This window comes from Microcaecilia unicolor, chromosome 2, assembly GCF_901765095.1.
Source record: "Microcaecilia unicolor chromosome 2, aMicUni1.1, whole genome shotgun sequence".
In the NCBI taxonomy this organism is placed as follows: domain Eukaryota; kingdom Metazoa; phylum Chordata; class Amphibia; order Gymnophiona; family Siphonopidae; genus Microcaecilia; species Microcaecilia unicolor.
Window position 1 is genome coordinate 130,855,989 of NC_044032.1, and position 25,828 is coordinate 130,881,816.

Sequence of the window (25,828 nt, forward strand, 5' to 3'; positions counted from 1 at the left end):
ATTTATTTTTTATAATTAAAACCAACTTGATCACATAAAACATTCACCAAACCATATCAGACCCAATATGGCAGAACATGAATGTCCTGACATATGGAACAGTTACATACTGCTCTGAAAATGTCAGTATGGATCGGATGCAAGTGTGGGGGAGGGGAGAGAGTTGAAAACAGTGAAACATAAAAGATTATCTCAGGATAAGAAGGATTACCAGGATGGATATGTATATGTGTGGATGAAAAAACATGACACCCCGATAGTGGACAGAAAAAGACCGTTTAATTTGTCATCAGACTCTTCAAGTGGAGATGAAGAAGCAGGAGAGGAAACGGGGCGAGTGCAGGCCAGGGTTGGAAACAAAGGGGCAGAGGAACAACATCGTCCGGAATGACCAGACCATTTACCAGGAGATGTCAGAGGGCGACTCCCTATAATTAATTTGTCTTTTTATCAACTTTCAGAGGGAGAACAGAGAGTCTTATCTAAAGGTTTATCTTTTGTTCCCTCTCAAGCTCATGACCTGTTTAAATTACGGGTTGATTTAGCCAAATTTCTTTGTTCGTTACAACTGAAATTATTTTTTAAGGATAAGAATAAGGAAAAAAGATCATATTCTTCTGTATGACAAAAAAAAAAAAAAAAAAAAAACTTGTGGTGTCCTCCTGGCCCCTTAGATCCAGCCATTGATACATTTAAGTTGGTTTTGCAAGAAATAACGGAGATGGAGCAAAACCCCTTGTTTCAGGTTCAAAATAAGATGAAAAAGCGGTGGTTAAATCTTTAAGTGAAAATACTGAAATTGTTATACACCATTGTGGTTGGGGTAAAGCAGACTATTTTAATGAAGCTTTGAAACAACTGTCTGATCCTTTAGTTTACTGCTCCTTAACAGAGGATCCCGCTCAAAAATTGTTGAATAAAGTGAAAGATATTTCACAAGAAAGTGTAGCTTTGGAATTTTTGTCCACCAATGAATACAAGTTCTTGAATCATTTGCATGCTAAACTTCCTATATTTTATTTAGTGCCAAAAATAAAAAAAACCTCTTGTTCAAACCCCGGGCCGCTCCATTGTTTCGGCATGTGACTTGCTCCTTGAACTTGTCTGTAAATACATTGATGGTTTTTTGTCTCCACTAGTTGTTCAGATTCCTTCATATTTAAAAGACACCAATCACTTCTTAATTAAGTTATCTCAACTACAAATGTATGTCAATCCTATACTACTGGGAACCCTAGATGTACAATCCCTGTGTATGATGATCCCTCAACATGAAGCATTACATGCTATTGAATTAAATTTAAATTCTCGTTCCCGACCATAGCCTGTTCCTACGGAAATTTTGATGACATTGATGGAAGTAGTTTTACAAAATAATCATTTTGTATTTTATGATAAAATATATTTACATCTTTCAGGTATAGCAATGTGGGCATCTTTTGCCCCTTCAGTGGCAAATTTGTTTATGGACCATCTGGAACAGAATGCATGCGTTTCCAGTCAGTTTTATGCTGGTGGAGATTTAGATGATATTTTTTTTTCATTTGGAATGGTATGGAAGTAGAACTGGAAAATTTTGTGCATAGTTTGAATCAGATTCATTCTATTATTAAATTGCAGCATGTATGTATGTCATCCCCATACTATTGCTTTATTGGATGTGAAAGTATCTATACAACAAGGAGAGCGTGATACTAGTATCTTATCTAAACCTACAGATTGGAATTCTTTGTTGCACTTTGAGAGTATGCATTCTTATCATGTGAAAACTAGTTTGCCTTTTTCATAGTTCCTTCGATATCGGCACATTTATGATGATGTCACAGAATATAAACATCATTCAAAACTTCTACAAGAAAAATTGATAAAGAGAGGCTATCCTAGGACTACAGTGAAATAAGCTTATAAAAGAGCATTGCATAACCACGAGTGGTTATTAAATCCTCGGTATCATCAGGAAGAGACCAATAGAATTCCACATGTATTGAAATACATTAATTTTTCCAACAAGGTAACTAAGGTTATTAAAAAACATTGGTCTATACTGTCAGTGCATGAAGTATTCAGACAATCTCAATGTTTGATAGCTTATTCAAGAAATACCAATTTGGCTGACCGTTTATGTAAATCGGATGTTTGGTCGGTATCTAGAAGAATATTTACAGGGCATTGAAAATGTGGAGCCTGTTCAATGTGTGATATAATGGAAGAGGCTACTCAATTTTGGAGTTCAGCTCATCGGTGTTGGTTTCAGTTGTATTGTTCCACTGATTGTACTTCTAAATGTGTTATCTACAAAATAACTTGCCCTTGCGGTCCGGCATACATTGGACAAACTAAGCAACAATTGAAAACATGGATGATAAAACATAAGCACTGCATATCTAAACAAAACATTGAAGATCTTTTAGTTCACCACAGTTTACAAAAACAACATTGGTTTGAGGATTTAATGTGTATAGTAACTGATCAGTTATTCAATAATGGGGGAGGCGACATATCTAAATATCTTCACCAACAAGAACATTGGCTCTATAAATTAAACACTGTGCATCCAGGAGGTTTAAATGGCCCGATGGAATAGGAAGCAGTCTATTAGTCTCTGAAACTTGATTGAAGTATTGTTCTACCAATGGAAAAAGATTGTGACATTCTGTTCTTTGATTGGTGAATCTCATGGTTAGTGTTCTTTTAAAACACTGACACCATATTGAAGAAAGAATATTTCCCGTCCTGAAGAAAGACTATGAAACAAGGAGAGCCCAGATCTCTTGTTGAGGAGGATTATTGAAGTGGATTGTTTGAAGCTTCATGCTTAGGAAGAAATGGGAGTGAACACAAGACATAATATCGACCTGTGAATAACGAGTCGGTGGATAAGATATCGAGTTTGAATAATCCTGTTCTGGAGACTCTTCTATAAGTGTATGGCTGGATAGCCAAAGTTTTTTTTCTTAAACTTTTGAATCCCATTTGAAAACAAATTATGTTGTTTTAATATTTTTGTGTACATAATATCTCCAAACCTAGATTTTTAAGTAGTGGTTTTCTCCATTTTTTTCTGGAGTTTTTACACTGCTGTTTTTCTAAGGGTGGATGGTAAGCCTGTGATGAGATGTCCAAAAGCTGGATGTCATGTAATCTCACTCTGGACGACTGAGGCTAGATTTCTTTAAGTAAATAGTTATTTATAGCAATAAAACTGGGTTCCAGTGGGATTATGGTAAGCACTTTACTGATTCCATTAGTATACTAGTGTTTTGTCTTCCATTTTTTTTTTAAATTCTTGTACTAGATTTAAACTGTTCGACATATAGGATGGCAATGTAATGTAATGACACACTTTTCTGCATCGTCAGTTTGCTGATCAGCTCTTTGGATGCTGAATTATTGGATGTTTTTGCCCTTACATTTGCAATTTGTAATCTGTGTCTGAACAAACTGTTTTACTCTTGAAGCAGGTGCAAGTGGCGCCGTAAAGCAGAACTACATCGAGTCTGAGTCATTTTAATTGCTATCCTTCAATAAAACCACTTGCTTGGGAACAACATTGGTCTGCCTACTTTTTTGTTTTTGTTTCTGTGTTTTGGACTGGTATTACAGGCTGATCCATCATCAAAAAAATATATAATTTTTTTAGTTGTTAAAAAAATCCAGAATCAAAGACAAAATTTACCCCCAAATCTCTTTTTCAGATCTTCAGTTGGATCTTTTTGCAATAGAAGACAAAAGGTATTGTCTGATAACTGTCGCTGTAACTCTCTGACATAGTTGCTAGTCTTAAGAATGACTCTTCTTCCTCCTTGATCAGCAGGTTTGATTGTAATATATCCCTGTTATCTTTATTTATTTATTGCATTTGTATCCCACATTTTCCCACCTCTTTGCAGGCTCAATGTGGCTTACAATACATCATGGATAGTGGAAATAATAAAAGAATAGACAGTTGGTATTACAGAAGGATTTTGGGTTGCATGGTAATGGAATACATGATAGTAATATAACAAAAGGCATTATTAAACATTTCTGGATATATGTGGGGAGTTTCACATGTGTTGATCTTTGTGGTATATCTTGTCAAAGAGATGGGTCTTCAGTAGTTTGCGGAAGTTGGTCAGTTCATAGATCGGTGAGCTCTTTAAGCAGGGACTGTCTTTTTGTGTATGGTGTACAGCGCTGCGTATGCCTTGTAGCGCTATAGAAGTGATAAGTAGTAGTAGGTTGCATGGCAGCGCATTCCAGAATTGCGTGCTCATATAGGAAAAGGTTGATGCATGCATTAATTTGTATTTTAGACCTTTGCAATTGGAGAAATAAAGATTAAGGAATGTGCAAGACGATTTTTTAGCATTCCTGGGTGGTAGGTCTATCAGTTCTGACATGTAGGCTGGGGCATCACCATGGATGATTTTGTGAACTAGGGTACATACTTTGAACATGATGCGTTCTTTGAGTGGGAGCCAGTATAGCTTCTCTCGTAGGGGTTTTGCACTTTCGTATTTTGATTTTCCGAATACGAGTCTGGCTGCCGTGTTCTGGGCTGTTTGGAGTTTTTTTGAGTATTTGCTCTTTGCAGCCAGCGTAGAATGAGTTTCAGTTGTCTTTAAGGCTCTTTATTGCCAATTCTGATTTGAATCAGATCTGGTTCTAGCCTGCTGCTCTAGCCATTAGGTTACTCCTCCACATGGAGATCTATGTAGCCATTTTATAACACAGATATTCCTATGTTGCCACAATAATACCCTTGTCCATTGTTTTGCCCTGTTCATAGTTTTGACATTTCAGCTTGTAAAATGGGGTTCATGCTGAGATGTAACAGATGGACATCCATTTTTCATGAATGGCAGATCCTGTTCTAACATACTAGCACCACCAGCAACATACAGACCTGGCCATCCTTTCTAAAATGACATTCAGTACCTCAGACCATCAGTTTTCAAGACTGGTCACAGCATGGAGTCCCTATTAGTCTGCATGATCAACAAGGTTTACACCAGGTTAAAACTTTAAATCAGGCATGGATGTTGTTTAAAAATACCATCTTGGAAGCCCAGACCAGATACATTCCACATATTTACAAAGTTGGAACGAAGAGAAAAATGACAGCTAGCATGGATAAAAGGTGAAGTGAAAGAGGTTATTAGAGCCAAAAGAACATCCTTCAAAGAATGGAAAAAGGACACAAGTGAAGAAAATAAGAAGCAACATAAGTGTGGGTGAGTAAGATACAAAGCATTAATAAAGAAGACTAAAAGAGAAACTTGCCACAGAGGCTAAAACTCACAGTAACAACTTTTTCAGGTACATCAAAAGCAGAAAGCCTGTGAGGGAATCTGTGGGACTGTTAGACCATGAAGGAACAAAAGGGGCACTCAGGAAGGACAAGGCCATAGCGGAGAGACTGAATGAATTCTTTGCTTTAGTCTTTACAGAAGAAGATGAAGATGTAAGAGATCTACCTGTACCAGAAATGGTTTCCAATGGTGATGATGTAGAGGAACTGAAAGAAATCTCAGTGAACGTGGAAGATGTACTAAGCCAAAATCGACAAATTAAAGAGTAGTTAATCACTTGGAACGGATGGCATGCATCCAAGGGTACTGAAAGAACTCAAACATTAAATTCCTGATCTGCTGTTAGTGATCTGTAGCCTGTCATTAAAATTGTCCTTAGAACCTGAAGATTGGAGGGTGGAGGGTGGCCAAGCTAACACAATTTTTTAAGAAGAGGTGATCCAGTATGTTACAGACCAGTAGGCCTGATGTCAGTGATGGGTAAAATAGTGGAAACTATTACAAAGAATAAAATAACAGAACAGATAAATAAGCAGGGTTTAATGGGGACAGCCATGAATTCACCAAGGGAAGTCCTGCCTCACCAATTTGCTTCATTTCTTTGAAGACGTGAATAAACATGTTGATAAAGGTGAGCTGGTTGATGCAGTGTATCTAGATTTTTAGAAAGCTTCTGACAAAGTTCCTCATGAGAGATTCCTGAAAAAATTATAAATTCATGGGTAGGAGGCAATGTTCTGTTGTGGATTACGAATTGATTACTGGACAAAAAACACAGAGTAGGGTTAAATGGCCATTTTTCTCAATGGAGGAGGGTGAACAGTGAAGTGTTGCAGGGATCTGTTTTGGGACCGGTGCTATTTAACATATTTATAAATGATGTGGAAATCAGAATGACAAGTGAAGTGATTCAATTTGCAGATGACAAAACTATTCAAGGTTGTTAAAACACAAGCAGACCGTGAAAAATTGCAGGAAGACCATAGGAAATTAGAAGACTGGGCATCCAAATGGCAGATAATTAATGTAGACAAATGCAAAGTGATGCACATTGGGAAGAATAATCTGAATCATAGCTACCTGATGCTAGGGTCCACCTTGGGGTCAGCACCCAAGAAAAAGATCTAAGTGGTGTTGTAGACAATGCACCGAAATCTTCTGCCCAGTGTGCAGCAGCAGCCAAAAATGCAAACAGGATGCTAGGAATTATTAGGAAACGGATAGTAAATAAGACCAAGAATACTATAAGGCCTCTATCGCTTCATGGTGCAACCACAGCTTGAGTATTGCATTTAGTTCTGGTCGACATATCTCAAAAACAAACAAACAAACAACAACTTATGGCAGAATTAGAAAAGGTACAAAGAAGAGCGACCAAAATGATAAAGGGGATGGAAATCCTCTCATATGAGAAAGGCTAAAGTGGTTAAGGCGCTTCAGCTCGGAAAAGAGACGGCTGAGAGGAGATATGATTGAGGTCTATAAAATCTTGAACAAGTGAATTGCTTTTTTACTCTTCCAAAAAATACAAAGACTAGGGGACACTCAATGAAGTTACATGGAAATACTTTTAAAACAAATAGAAGGAAATATTTTTTCACTCAATGGATAGCTCTGGAACTCATTGCTGGAGAATGTGTTAACAGTGGTTAGCGTATCTGGGTTTAAAAAAATGTTTGGACAAGTTCCTGGAAGAAAAGTCCATAGTCTGCTATAGAGACAGTCATGGGGCAACCACTGCTTGCCTTGGGATTGGTAGCATGGAATGTTGCTACTATTTGAGTTTCTGTCAAGTACTTGTGACTTGATTGGTCACTGTTGGAAACAGGATAGTGGCCTAGATGGGCCACTGATCTGACCCAGTATGGTTATTCTTATGTTTTTTTCTTGACTATGGCCAAACTGCCATCAGGAGTGCTTATTTGTTTTGGAAGCTATGTAAAACAGTAGTTACCTGTAGCAGGTTTTCTCCAAAGAAAGCATAACACAAATTCTCACACATAGATGACATCATCTGATGAAGCCATACAATGGGAAACTTTCTCCAGCACTGAAGACAGAGCTTCTGAACTCACTCAACCATGCATGCATGCTGCTTCTTGTCTGCTGCTGTTGTGTGGGACCTAATCAATCCATTACAAGTTTACCTGAATACAACTCCTTCGGGAGGTGGGAAGGTTTGAGAATATTTATGTCCTGCTGTTTTCGGACAACACCTAAGGTAAGTAACTGTTTTCAATGATGACAAGCAAGACAAAGAAATACTCATACAGGCTGCCTTCAACAGAAAAAAAAATGAAATAATGCAACTACTATTAGCACTGCAACAAGCAGAAACCCAAGCATTTTTGGTGGCAACAAGCCTTTTTTTTTGGAAGGTAGCTAGAAAGGGCCTAGAGGGAATAGAATTAGATTCTAATCCTTAATAGATTCTGGAGGACTGTCTGGCCGAATCTATTGTGGCACTGGAGTCTTGTAGTAACCTAGAACAATAGTAATGCATGGTGAATGTGTGGAGGAGTGGGCTAGTGGTTAGGGTGGTGGACTTTGGTCCTGAGGAACTGAGTTCAATTCCCACTTCAGGCACAGGCAGCTCCTTGTGACTCTGGGCAAGTCACTTAACTCTCCATTGCCCCACGTAAGCCGCATTGAGCCTGCCATGAGTGGGAAAGTGCGGGGTACAAATGTAACAAAAAATAACCTCTCAACATCCAAGCTCTGAGGGCTATTGATTCAATGTTCCCTGTTCTTATAAGATCAGTGTTGGAAAACAGCAGAAGAGGGAACCTGACCTGCCTCAGACAATAGGGGGCTATGAGAATATAATTCCTCAATCTTGCCTGAGCTTCAGAAGAGTTCTTGCTGTGAGGTGAATCAAAAGAGAAATATACAGAAAACCTTCTCCCTAAAGAAAGAAAAAGGCATCTGAGGCTAGTTTGCTGTCTGCTCCCCATCATGGATTAAACTGAGGAACATTTTATTGAACAGAATGGCAAATAGATACATTGAGTAGGTGTCCTAGTCTTGAAAAATCTTGTGTGTGATGTCGTTGTTCAAAGACTACTCATGAGGAAGAATGATTTAACTCAGTCTGCCACATGTTGTCCTTGCTTGCCAGCTATGGCCCTGAGGGATACTCCATGAGAAATGACCCATTTCTACATTCTGACAATCCACATTAAATTTCATCTAACATTTGGATACCCAGAGCTTCTGCAATTTCTCAAAGTCCATGTGATTTATTTCAGTTAGGACGTACTGCGTTAACTCATGCTATGTACAGTAAGTGCAAAACACAAGTCACATGTGCCACTACATGCTGTAAGTTGTCAGAAGGCCAACACCTTCAGGCCTTCCTGCAGGTATGAATTTGGCTGACCCTGGAAGGGCCCCTCCCTGGACACAGCACTCCCAGAAGCAGACTCCAAAAATATGCTTAAAACCGCTTTATTCCATCAGAAAGGCCAAGACATTTCCTCTTCCAGACACAGTCCTTGGTTACAGCACATATCACCCCTTGTTCCTTCCCCCCGCCAGCCACAGTTTCTGGATACAGTTTAAATCACTCACTGTTCCACCAGCATGGCACCACTTCTGGACACAGTTTAAATTACTCACTGCTTCCTAGCATGGCATGACTTCTGGACACAGTTTAAATCACTCACTGCTTCCCCAGCATGGCATGACTTCTGGACACAGTTCAAATCACTCACTGCTTCCAAAGCATGGCCTGGTTCCTGGACACAGTTCGTCACTACCTGTTTCTCCAGCTGGGTCTGATTTCTGGCCACAGCTGAAATCATTCACTGCTTTACAGCACGGCACGGCACCTCTCTCCCCCTTGAGTGGAACAGCTGCTTAACTTTTCTTCCAAGCTTTCCCCAGCCTTGAAGAAGGTTTGTTATGAAGCCGTTCAATTTCTTCCCTTGTACCTGAGCTAGAGCAGCAATCTCCATGGGCTCACTTCCCCAGTCCTCTTGGGCTTGGATCTCCTCTCTGATCTCTTTCTCTCCCTCCCATTCCATAGGCTCCTCTTCCTTTATGGTCCCCAGCTGGTCCTCTCCCTCCTGATTATTCCTCCTCAGCCAATCCTCCTCCTCTCCCTCGGGATCCTGGGACTTGTAGTTCCCTTGCTGCTCCCTTTGCTTGCCCCAGGGCTTTGCAGGGGTTCTTGGGAAGCTCACATTATTTCTAGATCACAGTGGAGAATACGGATCCAGAAATGGATGATATGGCTGGTGAATCACGCATGAATCCAGGCACCAGGTGGTTCAAACAGAAGAAAACAGACAATTACTCTGGAGGCAATGCCAGCTGCAGTCCAACAGAGAAAAACATAAGGCTAAAGGGGAGAGGATCATGGAACTATACTGACTCCCAAACCTTACAGTGAAAAACATTGCTTTATAATGATTTTCATTGTATTTGTTTTCAAAGCAGAAAAACAGCAAAATGCTCTGAAAGTCTCTCAGCTTCACTGATCTTACCAGGGTCAAATATGTTCTTGACATCATCTCTTCTGAAGTCTAGAAGGATGGGGTTTGTCCATTCTTGCAGCTGAACACCAAGGTCTTTTCCTAACACTTGTACAGTGGCAGTTTTCCCACAACCCGGAGGACCTGTCAGTAGTAAAAGGGACCCACCCTGAAATGGAGAAAAAGCAATGTGAAAGACCAGTACTTTAGATTTATTTGCTAGGAGGGTGGGAGGGCAGAGAGATAGGTTCAGATAATTTTATTATACAAAGATATAAAGTTAAACCAAAATTATATACAGAGATACATTTCGGACTAGCTTTTGAGGAGCTGATATTCCCTTCCTCTGGTATACATTAGCTCTCAAAAGTTGATCAAGAAATGTCATCACATTTATTTTGATAAAATATTTCCATAGTTCTGCTTTTTTTTTGTCATCACTGGAAAAAGATTGTATCTTATATTGTTGTTTACGTCTGTGATTTTATAACCTGCCTAGATTCAGAGATAGTTCGGGATAGAATAACTTTTTAAATAAACTTTTGTTTGTTGGTTGCAGTGTGGACTCTCATTGCAACCATAGGAACATAGTAAATGACTACAGATAAAGACCAGTACAATCCATCTAGTTTACCCGGTAAAATGGCTAGAGTTGTACCTGCCAGTCCACGCAGGTTTCATCCCTTTATGCCATATAGAAATTTAGACTGAAGTATAATTTTGTTTGACAAAGATTTTGTTTTGTTTTTTAGTTTGGTGTAGATGACCTTCTGTACCAGAAACAGTGAATTAGTTCTGTTATAATTCTAAAAGAAGCTATGAAATGCGTGTGTAAGTCACTTCCTCCCAATCGGCATAAAGCAAAGTAGCCTACACGACCGAGTTCAGACTGATCATTCTGACTACAAGACAACTTGAAAAGCGTACCATCAATACAAATCCAATAGAGATCTGTAAGGACTTCAAAAGATGGCCTATATGAAATGAGTTTTTGGTCACAGGGGCCACAGCAGTTTACACTAAGCACTTGTCAGATTCCTGCAAGTCTACAGATTCTGCCACATACCTTGTCACTGATTTGTATTGAAGACATAAGGAAGAACCAGTCAACTCAAACACCTGTTATAATTTTGTGAATATTTCTTCAATATATCAAACTTAAATTAGCAGGAATATAATTTTACTTAAAACCCTAAGAAATTATTAAAAACAAATACTACCGGATATTCAAGACAATTTAAGTGGGCAGGAGACACTACTACCCGCTTAAATTGTGCTCTGTAGGCCAGCTGCTGATAGTTAGTGGTATGTAACCAAACATATTGGCTCTGACTGGCCATTTTTGATGTGGGTTGGAGAGGGGTGTTCCAAGGGTGGAGTCAGGGAGGAGCTAGCAGACTACTGGTAGAGGTCATGGCAACCATTTTTGCTGAGGCACCATGAGGAGCAGGAGCAAGTGGGGTTCACTCTTGTCCAAGGACCACTAGATCACCAGGATGAGTAGGTAGGACTGAGGGGACCTTCCTGGGGCTCTGGGGGGGGGGGGGGGGCAAAGAGGAGTTTGTGATGTTTTGGGGAGGTGGGGTTGATGCTGGTTCTGACTGGCCATTTTTGATGTGAATTGGGGATGGGTGCTCTGAGGGTGGAGTCAAGGAGGAGCCACAGCTTCAACTCTTCTCTCTCCTTCTCTGCACATATTCAGCAGACTGCTAAAACCTGTCATTTCTTTCTCTATAATATCATCAAAATTCGTCTGTTTCCTGTATCTACATTTAAAGCGTCCATGCTAAAAAAAAAAAAAAATTTGAAAATGCCCAAAGTGAAAACACACATTGGTGTCTGTTTCCTGTGTTTAAATGTAAGCATTTAAGCTAATTAAATAGGCTTATATTTAAGCCACAGAAAATAGACACCAATGTGTGATTCACGTTTAGGTTTTACCAGGCACATGCGCACAGGAACAGAGCTTACTAGGAGAACTCTTCTGCACATGTGCCAGCACAATCCTCCCAATGATTTCCCTAATGCTCAATGCTACGAGTGTGCCTATATTTGAATCTCACTAGCTTTGAGCATTAGGGCGTTGTTCTGTGCTGTTTCAGCAGTATTTTTATGGTGCTATTCGGAACAGCACTGGAGTTTTGAGCATCGGGGCCTAAAAGAATAAAAGTGATAGGATCAGAACAGAACAGCAGAACAGAGAATTTTGGACAGTGACTTTTAGTGGCAATATCAGCCTTCTAAGCACAATGAGAAGAGATGGTTGAAAAGTGAGGTGAAGGAAGCTATTAGAGCTAAAAGAAAATCCTTCAGAACATAGAAGAAAGATCCGACTGAAAATTAATAGGAAACTGCATAAAGAATGGCAAGTCAAATGCAAAGGGCTGATAAGGAAGGCAAAGAGACTTTGAAAAGAAGACTGAGTTGGAGGCAAAAATGCATAATTAAATCTTTTTTTAGGTATATTAAAAGCAAGAAGCTGGCAAAAGAATCAGTTGGACCACTAGATGACCGAGGGGTAAAAGGGGCACTCAGGGAAGACAAGGCCATAGAAGGAGATTAAATGAATTCTTTGATTTGGTATTCACCGAGGAAGATGTGGGAGAGATACGGTGTCAGAAATGGTATTCAATACTGATGAGTCAGAGAAACTGAATTAAATCTCTATAAACCTGGAAGATGTAATGATGCAATTTGACAAATTGAAGAGTAGCAAATCACCTGGACTGAATGGTATACATCCCAGAGTATTGATAGAATTGAAAAATGAACTTGCAGAAATATTGTTAGTAATATGTAATTTATCTTTAAAATCAAGCATGGTACTGAAAGATTGGAGGGTGGCCAATGTAATGCCAATTTTTAAAAAGGGTTCCAGAGGTGATCTGGGAAATTACAGACGGTGAGCCTGATGTCAGTGATGGGCAAAATTGTAGAGACTATTATAAAGAACAAAATTACAGAACATATTCAAAAGCATGGATTAATGAGACAAAGTCAACATGGATTTAGTGAAGGGAAATCTTGCCTCATCAATCTATTACATTTCTTTGAAGGGGTGAATAAACATGTAGATAAAGGTGAGCCGGTCGATACTGTGTATCTGGATTCTCAACAGGCATTTCACAAAGTACCTCATGAAAGACTTCAGAGAAAATTGGAAAGCCATGGGATAGGAGGTAGTGTTCTATTGTGGATTAAAAACTGGTTAAAGGATAGAAAACAGAAACTAACAACGAGAGCCGGGATGCCAGAAAAATTACAGTGGGACACTGCCAACAAGACCTTATGGACATTGCAAACAGATTGTCGGGATTTGACAAACCCCACCTGTGTTTTCCCCACCAAAGCAGGCACGATCTCCCCCAAACGTGTTGCCAAAATTTTGGAGAGCAATTTTAAGTTAACATTCAGGAGGGAGATGGGTCTATAGGAGTCAGCTTGATCATGAGGCTTATTGGGCTTTGGAATAAGTGTGATTAAAGCTGAGTTAGCATATAATGTAAAAGTTCTCAAGTCCACTAACTCTGCAAAGTAAGACAATAAGGGCCCAAGAAGCTGTAATTGAAGGCTTTTATAAAATTCGCCCGAAAATCCATCCGGTCCAGGGGTCTAATGGTTTTTGAGGGATCTAAAAGCTTGCTGAAGTTCCCTAGCCTGAATAGGTGCACCTAGGGTCTGCAAAGCCTCCACCAACAGGGAGGGGAGAGAGAAGCAGCCGAAAAAAAGTCTCTGAGAGCTATAGGGGACATGATCTAAGAAAACCTTAACAATATGCTCATGATTATTGTTGGTGAGCGCTCTTCGCCCGGGACCCCCCCCCCCCCCCCCCCCACAAGTCTTTACTATATGAACCAAAAAATCTTTCCTGATTTATTTCTGTATTTGTAAAAACGAAATTTAGGATATAATAGGGAACAAGTGGTACGCTCATAGATCAGCGTGTTGAGTGCAATCTGGGTGGAACAATATACGTCAGGATTTTATAGACCTCAATCATACCCCCCCCCCTCAGTCATTTCCTTGACAAAATGGGTGAGGAGAGGGGCTAAGGTGAAGACTTCCTCCTCTCATCAGGTGGAGAGCGGTCTGTGGGTATGCTATAGGACCCCTCCTCCAAGAGATAGTCTAGCTCTTCCTCTGAGTCAGCAAAATGGCTGCACCTGTCTCGACTGTCTGGAAGGATGTGAAGGCGCCGAGGTGCATGCTCACTTCTCGACGTCGAGGGAGCTTCCTCTTCCAGTATCGAGAGCTACCGTACATGGGAAGGCACCGACACCAATGCCTCTTGAGATACGGGAGTCGGAGACCACTCCACAGGCATATGGATCTTGGAGTCAGAGTAGCTGAGTCCTGCGGCTTGCGCAAGCGCCCTTGATGCCTCAGCATTTTGGAGCCAAAGCAAACTTGCTAACGCCTCCCTCAGCATGTCACAGCACTGGTCACTGATGACAGGCATCAGTAAGGCTGGGGCCGGTGTTGGTGTGGAAACAGCCTGCTGAGTTGCTGGTGTCATATTGGCAGTGGGGTCCTGGCTGCATGGGGGCTAAATTTTTCAGTGAAACTAGAACTGGAGCGATCCCTTCATACTCTGATTAATGAATCAAACAGCGTATCTTATTTGTAAGAAGTGGGACAATTATCCAACTTGTCACCACCAAAGAAGAAAGCCCTAGCTGCTCTCTAAAAATCACTACTCAACTGACCCTTGACGCAGGCGCTCTGCACCGAAACACAGGTCATTTAGGAAGGAATCGATGTTCAAGGTGTATGAATAAAGAAATTGTGTCCTGATTTTGAAGGCACCTGGTGCTTCTTTTCGATATTCAGATTTTATGGCCATCTTATGCTGCAACTTAATTTTTCAAACACCACTTTCTCCAATATAGAAAATGCCCATTATATTACTTTAATAAATTAACCTTTCAAGTTAAGTCCATCAATTTCACCAATGGTGCCCTACAAACACACAAAATTTCTTCCCCAGCTCCATTTCCAATAAATGGAATATTCTGCATCCTCCTCACCTCTGTTGTCCAGCATCTCATTTCTCCCCATTCCCATCTTACCCATAGTCACTGCCTTCTGTACATTTAAATTAGACAAGGACTGTACTTGTTCCTAGAGTTCTAGAGGTTAGTCTTGCTTGGTTTTGTTTTGAAGATTCTGCTTTTAAGCAGTATAGCAGTGGTTCCCAAACCTGGTCCTGGAAGCACCCCCAGACAGTCAGGTTTTCAAGATATCCACAATGAATATTCATAAGTGAGATTTACATGCAGTGGAGGCAGTTCATGCAAATCTCTCTCATGAATATTCATTGTGGATATATCTTGAAAACCTGTCTGGCTGGGGTGCCTCCAGGACTAGGTTTGGGATCCATTGCAGTACAGTGTTGATAAACAAAATTACTCAATAAGGTTTCTAAACTTCGCCACAAGAGATTGTTGGTCTTGCTTCTTGAAGCAGCACAGCTTCAACAGGATCTCCTGGTGACACTGCATTGCAGTCTCATATAGACCAGAAAAAGACTGGATCGATTGCCTCTCCACTGGATTTCTCAGCCTCCTCCACCGATTGCAGAAACTCTTCACCTAAGCCTAACAAGCCCAGAAAATGCAAGAGTTGCCCTTCAACTGTTGATTACGCTGAAACAGTGTTACCCTTTCCATAATGGAGAGCTAAGAAGACAGCAGAGAAGGAAGCTGCTGCTTAGGGATGGAGCACTAGCTGGAAAGCTAGATAATGCCGCTAAAAATCTCTCACTGGCCCAGTTAGCAATACTTATCCAGGTAACAGGTGCTGCTACCCGGATAAGTGCTTTTGCATATTGAGCCATATATACTATAAATACTATTACTATAAATCATTTCTATAGTGCTACCAGTCGTACGCAGCGCTTCACAACTGAACATGAAGAAAAGACAGTCCCTGCTCAAAAGAGCTTACAATCTAAATCAGGACAGACAGATAGGACCAATAAGGATAAGGGTAGGACAGACAGAAGGACACATAGGGAAAGGGACTATTGAAGAGAGGAAGACAAGATAAAGGAACGTGTAAGCCCTCCAAAAAACACTAAATACCACACTAAATTTAATCTACTGTACCTACATATAGACAACACCTGAAAGCTTGAGAGCTATTGTAGTGGTATACAGTGAAGTACATCTGGCATTTTTTTTGCTCCTGGTGGGCTCACCATATAAGGGAGTTATGGTAAGATGTGTACCTGGGACCTTTTATGTGAAGTCCACTGCAGTGCCCCCTAGGCTATCCCACTGTTCTACTGAGATATCTGTGTGGTCAGTCTAATAAGAGTGATGGCCCCCAGACATCCCATTGGCTGGTTTTTGGGTGTTTTTCTCTTGGACATTTTATTTTCCAAAATGGTCCCAAAAGAAAAATGCACAGAACACAAAATGTTTAGAAAAAGGCAATTTTCAAACCAAAAAGACAGACATTTTTCAGGTTTGACAATGGCTATGTTCACCACTCAATTTTTGGACGTTTTTAGCAAAACATCCAAAATCGGACTTAATCAAAAATGCTCCTCAAAGCTTATAACAAATAAATTTCTGTAATGAAACTTGTCCCCTCCCTCAAAACAACCTCTACTTCCCAAATCAGAGAAGTTACATGGCCTAAGTACTGTACCAATGAAAATATATCAACTTTCTAAGGAGAAGTAACAAAGGCTAAGTCCTTTCTTGTTAAATGCAAAGAGGTTTTGCCCCTTAGGGCAATTTTTCTCTTGTGTTTTTTTTTTCTTTTAAATGCTCTGTTAAATTTGTGGTGCAAAATTAATTTGGTCATCAAGTCCAAGCCAACTGTAAATGCTCCATAGCCACCTGCAAGGTAGCATTTTGGACATACACGATTTTCACCTACTCTTATTTTTTTTCTTTTCTGTGATAATGTTTGATTGGTTCCTCTGTTTTGAGGTCTAATGCACCTCTCTGGATAATATTTTTTTCAATTTTGCCTTTTTTTCATTTTGTATTGTAATTACAAATTGTTTTCTTTTCTCTTCAATTTTTGCATTAAAATAAGGACTTATATTTGCCTTATTTCTTCAGCTTCTCTCAAGGCAAACAAGCAATGATGAAGAAAAATTCTACCTGTGTATTCGCTAATTATCATCAGTAGATGAATGTTTGAGCTTGAAAGTTAATTCTTTTAAAATATCTTCATAAAAATTTCCTTTATGATTAATTTGTCAGAAAAATACAAAATAGATACTGATTGTTGAAAAACTGGTTCCTAGAAACTACAGTAAACTGCAAATTATTCTTCATTATAGCATTTATGCAGCTATAATTACTGTTGCTTAAGCCAACTGTATACATTTATTTAAGGTGTCTTTTTACTAAGGCTTGCTAACAGATTTAGCGTGTGCTAAATGATAAGATGCCCCTAGGACTATAATCATTAGCGTGCGCTAAATCTGTAAGTGCACCATAGTAAAAGGAACCCTAAATCTGTTAAATACCATCTACTTGTTTCCACAGAAATCAAAGCAGTACACAATAAAATGTTTCTAATATACAATAAAAAAAATCACAATGATCCCACTCTCCTACCCTCCCCCTCCCCTTCAAGAACTCCCATATCTGGTAGTGGAGATTGACCCTGCCCCACACTAACTCCCCAGCTGGGGAACAGACAGGTTTTCAACTTTCTACAGAAGCCCCATACTTCACTTCCTGTTGCAACTCGTCAGACATCTTGTTGGGACCACTATTAAGAATGCCTTAGTTATCAGCCTTACCTACCACAGCAGTCTAAATGATGGCATTGCTAAAATGGTTAAAATGTTTGGTTTTCACAAGGCTGAGAGGAAAAATAAACCTTCTGTATTACCTGCTTTGGTTGTCTCTTTACAGCATGGGCTTTTAACCAGGCTTCAACTTCTTCAATTTTCTTTTTGTGAACAGCAAGCTCTGTCTGCACAACAAAATTGTACAAAGTGAGATTATCTGTTCTGTAAGATACATGCTAATTAGGTTCATATAGGTCTAATCTTGAAAGGCTGCCTTTCCTCTATTTTCTATTTAAGCATGTTTAAGAGTTCATAATGCCATACGATTCAACAGTGGGCACTGGGCTGTCAAAATAACTAAGAGCTCTTTTTACAAAGCGGCAGTACATATACCGCCACTTTGCCGAATGCCAATCTGGCACTACCACAGGAGCCCAGGAGTAGTGCCTGCCCCCAGTGCACGCCATTTCCGGTGCAGAAAAAATAGTTTTAATTTTTTAGCACCGGGGGGGGGGGGGGGGGGGGGGGGGGCTTACCCAGTGGTGATCAGTTACTGCCAGGTTCCCCCCAGAAATGGCCACGGGCAAGTGTTACACTTACTGTACTGCCATTTCCATTAGCTTTAAAGTCCTTTTACATGCTGCGGTAAAAGGGGGCCTCAGTATGAGGCAAATCCATGTGCCAATGCTACCATAGGTCCCCTTTTACTGCAACTTTGTAAAAAAAAAAAAAAAAAAAAAAAAAAGACACTGAATGAACTGGATGATCCTTCTCTGCCATCATTTACTATGGTACTGAAATGATGCCAGGCTCAGTAGTAAAAGAATCGGCAATATCAGATTTGTAGAAAGATCACAGAACTCCACAACATTTAATGTTTAACTTAAAAAAGAAAAAATAAAAAAATAAAAAAATAAAAATATCTTTATTAGATACAATCAAACACATAGCACAAAACAGCATTAACATGCTTCAAATTCTTCAGGCATGCAAACATTATCAGAAAAACTCAATACATAAAACAGTACACATCCAACATAGGAACCAAAAGCAACAGCAGGTGCATTCAACATCTGGGGGGGGGGGGGGGGTAGGGGGTTATCAAATGTGGGCTATCTTTAAGGCGTCTTATTTTACTAGTAACTTGGGCTATTTTAGTACAGATTCTGCTTTATGCAGGGAGATCTAGTTACTAATAATTGGGATTAACAGTAAAATAATATGTCTTAACAATAGCCCACACTGATAATGTCCCCCATGTTATTTAGTAACAAGGTCTCAAGGATCTGCACTAAAATAGCCCAAGTTACAGGTAAAATAACACACCTTAACAATAGCCCACATTGATAACTACACCCCTTTATGTCTTCCATATTTATCCTTGCTTATGCCATTACAACTCTGCCACTATTCTGCAGTATACACGGATAGAAGTCAAAGCCAGTTCAGTGAAACCTCGGTTTTCATCGATACTCCGTCCGAAAATAAATCGGCGAACACCGAGGCAATAAGAAATAACTGTTCCACATCTTCAATTGTTTGCGATCTCTGTTTCGTTAGCACATTCACACTACTTTTGCCTCCTTTATTGCTTCTTTTTTCGCCACAATTGAACTTATCATGGATGGTGACTTCCCGTATATGCACGATTTCAGCAATCTTAATGCCGCTCTCGTACTTTTCAATGATTTCCTTCTTCAACTCGATCGTGTTCCTGTCCTTCTTCTTTGAAGGGCTGCTGGCTCTAGAAACCTTTTTTGGTCCCATGATGACGAAATTTCTATTATCAAGCCACAGTCATTTATGAAGAGGCACTGAACCAAAAGCAGCAGTGTGGGCCAAACGACGAAATTCTTATTTGCAATCTTTTGTCTGCGAGCAGGCAGTGATCACAGAACGAGAAACAACGCCCCAGAAGAACGCCCCAGAAGAACGCAAAATTAGCAGCGTGGGCAAGCCGCCGAAATCCGAAGCAACCGACAAAAACAGAGACAAATGTTTCGCTAACAAATTCGGCCGAAAACGACTAAATCTGAAGTCAACGAAAACCGAGGTTTCACTGTACCTAAATACGCACCCTCTTCTTCTCCAAAACTGCTGTCCCTATGACTCTCCCCCCCAGCAGCAATTCAGTCTCTTGTTCCCATGTCATTATGGAGAAGTTCTAAATTAAGTCATTGTAACTATTTAAAACCATACTATATTTTTGAGGGGGTAATGAAGTCCCCAAAGGTTCCCAAATCAATTGGAAATTGTGCCATACATTCTGCCTTTCCACAAAAAACGTGTTAAATATCAGTACATTCCACTGTTCATACAGAAGAATGTCAGGGAATCGGTACATTCCACTGTTCATACATAAGAAAGTCAGGGAATCTTCCGCATGCAAGGATTGCCTTCTTGACCATCAAAAATGCCTTGGCAAAGAACATCCTCTGCCCAAACTGCAGCACAGGCAGAGTGGAGTGGTCACCAAACAATAGCTATCTGGGTTCCAGGGGAACAGAATATTTCACAATGAGGCATATTTTCAAAGCACTAGCCTTCCAAAGTTCCATAGAAACCTATGGAACTTTGGAAGGCTAAGTGCTTTGAAAATATGCCTCAATGTTTCCTAAGTGGGTTACTATTTCTAAAAGACCTGAATTCTGAGACAATGCCAAAACATGGGTCCCAAAGTAGCTTTATCTGAACCACACTTAGAATACCTTCCATCCACGTATAAACCCTCACGAAATGCTCTCCAAGGAGCAACATAGGCCCAAAGAAAAAACATTATGGTCAGTCCATCTTACAATACATGAGACCACTGCCAAGTCCTTAAAGCTGTCCTTCCATAACTCAGGAGGAAGAAAGGCCCAGGTCCCTATGCCCAAGCTGAGCTAGGTTTTGACCTTCAATCACAGGCAATGGCCTAGGGTTTTGGAGGGCTCACACTTTCCACCACGAGTGTAACAGAATGGGATGTGGGCCTGGGTTCCCTTCTCTACAGTGCACTGCACTGACCGCTAGGCTACTCCAGGGATCTCCTTGGTGCTCTAATAGAATTGGCTATAACATCCGAGGCTGGTATATACCTTCATAGAGGCTGGTATGTACTGTTTCTTTCATATTTTGAGGGGTAGAAGGGTGTCAGTGACTACTGGGGGAGTAAGTGGGGGGTCATTCTTTAATTCCTCCAGTGGTCATCTAGTCATTTAGGGCACCTTTTTCTGACTTACTTGTGATAAAAACAGGTCTAGACCAAAATGTCTAAATTGTAGCCCTGGATGTTTTTGTTTTGTTCTATTATGGCAAAAAAATGTCCCAAGTGTTAGGAAGGCCAAAATCCCACCCCCAACACACCCCTTTGTGATTTGGACTCGCAGCATAGCAAAACGTTTAAAAAATGGGTTTCGAAAATAGCAATTGAACATTTTGGAAAACAAAAACGTCCAAACGCCAATTAGTGCCACTTTTTGAATATCTTTCTGTTTCAAAATGAGCCCCATGGTAAGTCTATGTGCTTTGTAAATCTATGTGCTTTGAAAATGAGCCTCACATCTCTGGATGTGGGCTATTTTTGTCTTCAAATAGCCACAAAATGGCATTTAAAAAAATTCTTTACGTATACTTTCCAAAAATAATACATCCAAACAGAATCTTGTAGTAAGCAGACAACCCCCTCCTGCCCTCCTGCTTTCTCTTCCAGCCCCCGTCCTAACTACTCTCTCTATTATTGCCCAATTCAGATCTTTCCCTAGTATTATCAGTATTGTAATTCAAACCCCTTAAAGTTGATATAGGAGATTCCTCAAACATTTCAATTGTTCCTTGTTCGGTGCATATATACTAGCAATGCATAAAGAAACCTCCCACCATCTTATCTCAATTTCTATTGCCCTCCTAGATTTGTTGCTCTATAATCTAAAAGCCTTCTCACTCTGTTTTTCCTTAATACTTTAACTACTCTGCTCTATTCGATCTGCCAAATGAACGGCATGTGTCCGCAATCCATTCTGCTTTTACTTTCTCACCCCTCACCAGATTGTTTCCTGTATGAGATATGTGGAGGGGCATATCTGAACGGGTGTCCAAGTTTTCCTGAGGGCGTCCTCGCAGGACATCCCCGTGAAGGGGCGGGGAAACCCGTATTATCGAAACAAGATGGGCGTCCATCTTTTGTTTCGATAATACAGTTGGGGACGCCCAAATCTCAATATTTAGGTCAACCTTAGAGATGGTCGTCCCCGGTTTTCGGCAATAATGGAAACCAAGGACACCCATCTCAGAAACGACCAAATCCAAGCCATTTGGTCATGGGAGGAGCCAGCATTTGTAGTGCACTGGTCCCCCTCACATGCCAGGACACCAACCGGGCACCCTAGGGGGCACTGCAGTGGACTTCAGAAAAAGCTCCCAGGTGCATAGCTCCCTTACCTTGTGTGCTGAGCCCCCCAACCCCCCCCCCCCTACAACTGTACACCACTACCATAGCCATTAGGGATGAAGGGGGCACCTACATGTGGGTACAGTGGGTTTGTGGTGGGTTTTGGAGGGCTCACATTTACCACCACAAGTGTAACAGGTAGGGGGGGATGGGTCTGGGTCCGCCTGCCTGAAGTGCACTGCAGTACCTACTAAAACTGCTCCAGGGACCTGCATACTGCTGTCATGGAGCTGGGTATGACATTTGAGGCTGGCAAAAAATATTTTTAAAGTTTTTTTTTTTTAGGGTGGGAGGGGGTTAGTGACCACTGAGGGAGTAAGGGAAAGTCATCCCCGATTCCCTCTGGTGGTCATCTGGTCAGTTTAGGCACCTTTTTGAGGCTTGGTCGTAACAAAAAATGGACCAAATAAAGTCGCCCAAGTGTTCGTCAGGGACGCCCTTCTTTTTTCCATTATCGGCCGAGGACGCCCATGTGTTAAGCACGCCCCAGTCCCGCCTTCGCTATGCTTCCGACATGCCCCCGTGAACTTTGGTTGTCCCCGCGACGGAAAGCAGTTGAGGATGCCTAAAATCGGCTTTCGATTATGCCGATTTGGGTGACCCTGGGAGAAGGACGCCCATCTCACGGTTTGCGTCGAAAGATGGGCACCCTTCTCTTTCGAAAATGAGCCCAATATCCTCTTTCAATTTCTGTACTTCAATAAGAGTCTTCCTTCATTTAAGTATAGCTTGCATACCTCTCTCATCGCAAGTTACAATCTGTATATTTTTACCAGACACTAATGTAGCTTAAAATCAAGTAATAATTTTGCAGTTCAGATTCTCTTCCACAGTTCTTCCCCATCTATAAATCCTGTTCCATGTCCCCTGCCAATCATCCATTCCACTTGCTCCACCCCCCCCCCCCCCCCCGACATACATCCTTACACAACTTTTTAACCAACGAAAATCACAATACTTCCTACTTTCTTCCTCCCTCAGTGTTTCCATTATGAGCCAGTTGCTCCCAACTCCCTTGTCTCACCAGAGACCTTCCTCTTCTCTTGGAGACACCCAGGTATTACTGTTCTTATACTCAATCACTTGAAAAATTATCTCTGAACTATGGAAATGAAAACATATTCTCATATAGGGCTGCTGATGCTCTCTGGTTTCCAAATCAAAACATATATAGACTTGAAGTGAATATTACCCCTCTAATAATCCATAATCTAGTTCAAACCACTGCTGTCAGATAGTTGTGCAAATTAGTTTGTCTCAATTTAAAAAAAAAAATGAAGGAAGCCAATCACCAACCATCAACATGTTCCCACATCACCATTTTCCTCTCCTCCCATCTCTTGAGCAGTTAGCAGTTATCACTTTTTTTCCCATCCTTCTCAGGGCTAGTTTTTGCAGTTGCGCACAATCCCAATGTTATCACCCACATGCAATTTTGTGGGAAAGGGAGGTCACCTAGAAAGTGTAGCATAAGAAATTTCTTAGCCTCTTTGACCTTTGAGAAAAGAACTGCATCTCCTTTCCACCAAATTTTAAGCTTTGCTTGGCTGGATATATCATCCATGCAAGTGGAATCATTTTCTCACTTCACAGTACTGCTATGCAGCTCATCACTAAAGTCCTGAAAGAAACAAGTATAGCTGCCTCCGTACTTAAGTTCTCCCAGCTTCCTTGCTTGTGCCAAAATTGATTCTTTATAATTCAGGATCCAAGTACACATAAGTCTAGGCTGCTCCCCAATAGCGGAGCTTGTCTTGGTACTCTGGGCCATTCAATAACTGAGTGGGCAATTCTGGCGCGGAAAACAGTTCTTTGATCATCATATTTTCCAAAAGCAACTCTGGGTTATTTTTCCAGGCCCTCCAGTAATGCCATCAGGTGAATTTTGCAGATCTATTTTCCAAATCATCTGTTTTACTTAACAGGATTTTGATCATAAAGCTTTGCAAGTTTGAATCTCTTTTCAGGACTAAATGTTCTTCTGTTGCTGTCAACTGATGTTCAACAGGCTCTACCCTCGCCACCATTTCTTTAAGTTCAGTTCTAACCCTTCCTGTTTGTATTTGTGACACATTCTCATGCAATAGCCTACTACCTTCTTTGATATATCTGTATCTATTACGGGGAACATTCCTTACCCAGCAAGGATTCTGCAGCTTGCGTTGCACTGTTCAATTGTGTCAGCGATTCTGGGCTAGAGAATACTGTGACACCAACTTACCACTATTACTTATCATTTCTATAGAGCCACTAGATGTACGCAGCACTGTACACATTATACAGTGGTGGAAATAAGTATTTGATCCCTTGCTGATTTTGTAAGTTTGCCCACTGACAAAGACATGAGCAGCCCATAATTGAAGGGTAGGTTATTGGTAACAGTGAGAGATAGCACATCACAAATTAAATCCGGAAAATCACATTGTGGAAAGTATATGAATTTATTTGCATTCTGCAGAGGGAAATAAGTATTTGATCCCCCACCAACCAGTAAGAGATCTGGCCCCTACAGACCAGGTAGATGCTCCAAATCAACTCGTTACCTGCATGACAGACAGCTGTCGGCAATGGTCACCTGTATGAAAGACACCTGTCCACAGACTCAGTGAATCAGTCAGACTCTAACCTCTACAAAATGGCCAAGAGCAAGGAGCTGTCTAAGGATGTCAGGGACAAGATCATACACCTGCACAAGGCTGGAATGGGCTACAAAACCATCAGTAAGACGCTGGGCGAGAAGGAGACAACTGTTGGTGCCATAGTAAGAAAATGGAAGAAGTACAAAATGACTGTCAATCGACAAAGATCTGGGGCTCCACACAAAATCTCACCTCGTGGGGTATCCTTGATCATGAGGAAGGTTAGAAATCAGCCTACAACTACAAGGGGGGAACTTGTCAATGATCTCAAGGCAGCTGGGACCACTGTCACCACGAAAACCATTGGTAACACATTACGACATAACGGATTGCAATCCTGCAGTGCCCGCAAGGTCCCCCTGCTCCGGAAGGCACATGTGACGGCCCGTCTGAAGTTTGCCAGTGAACACCTGGATGATGCCGAGAGTGATTGGGAGAAGGTGCTGTGGTCAGATGAGACAAAAATTGAGCTCTTTGGCATGAACTCAACTCGCCGTGTTTGGAGGAAGAGAAATGCTGCCTATGACCCAAAGAACACCGTCCCCACTGTCAAGCATGGAGGTGGAAATGTTATGTTTTGGGGGTGTTTCTCTGCTAAGGGCACAGGACTACTTCACCGCATCAATGGGAGAATGGATGGGGCCATGTACCGTACAATTCTGAGTGACAACCTCCTTCCCTCCGCCAGGGCCTTAAAAATGGGTCGTGGCTGGGTCTTCCAGCATGACAATGACCCAAAACATACAGCCAAGGCAACAAAGGAGTGGCTCAGGAAGAAGCACATTAGGGTCATGGAGTGGCCTAGCCAGTCACCAGACCTTAATCCCATTGAAAACTTATGGAGGGAGCTGAAGCTGCGAGTTGCCAAGCGACAGCCCAGAACTCTTAATGATTTAGAGATGATCTGCAAAGAGGAGTGGACCAAAATTCCTCCTGACATGTGTGCAAACCTCATCATCAACTACAGAAGACGTCTGACCGCTGTGCTTGCCAACAAGGGTTTTGCCACCAAGTATTAGGTCTTGTTTGCCAGAGGGATTAAATACTTATTTCCCTCTGCAGAATGCAAATAAATTCATATACTTTCCACAATGTGATTTTCCGGATTTAATTTGTGATGTGCTATCTCTCACTGTTACCAATAACCTACCCTTCAATTATGGGCTGCTCATGTCTTTGTCAGTGGGCAAACTTACAAAATCAGCAAGGGATCAAATACTTATTTCCACCAC

General features: G+C 41.0%; 1 protein-coding gene across 3 annotated transcripts in view; it reads right to left on the minus strand.

The window, feature by feature from the left end:
* The window catches only part of RAD17 (RAD17 checkpoint clamp loader component), a 79,061-nt gene that overhangs the window by 45,542 nt on the left and 7,691 nt on the right, over nucleotides 1–25,828 (minus strand). For all 3 annotated transcript variants that reach the window (XM_030193329.1, XM_030193328.1, XM_030193330.1), the window contains exons 4-5: nucleotides 17,630–17,713; nucleotides 9,782–9,938 (exon numbers count right to left, since the gene is read on the minus strand). In XM_030193329.1, coding sequence (XP_030049189.1) covers nucleotides 9,782–9,938; nucleotides 17,630–17,713 — 241 coding nt within the window. The remainder of the gene's footprint in view (nucleotides 1–9,781; nucleotides 9,939–17,629; nucleotides 17,714–25,828) is intronic.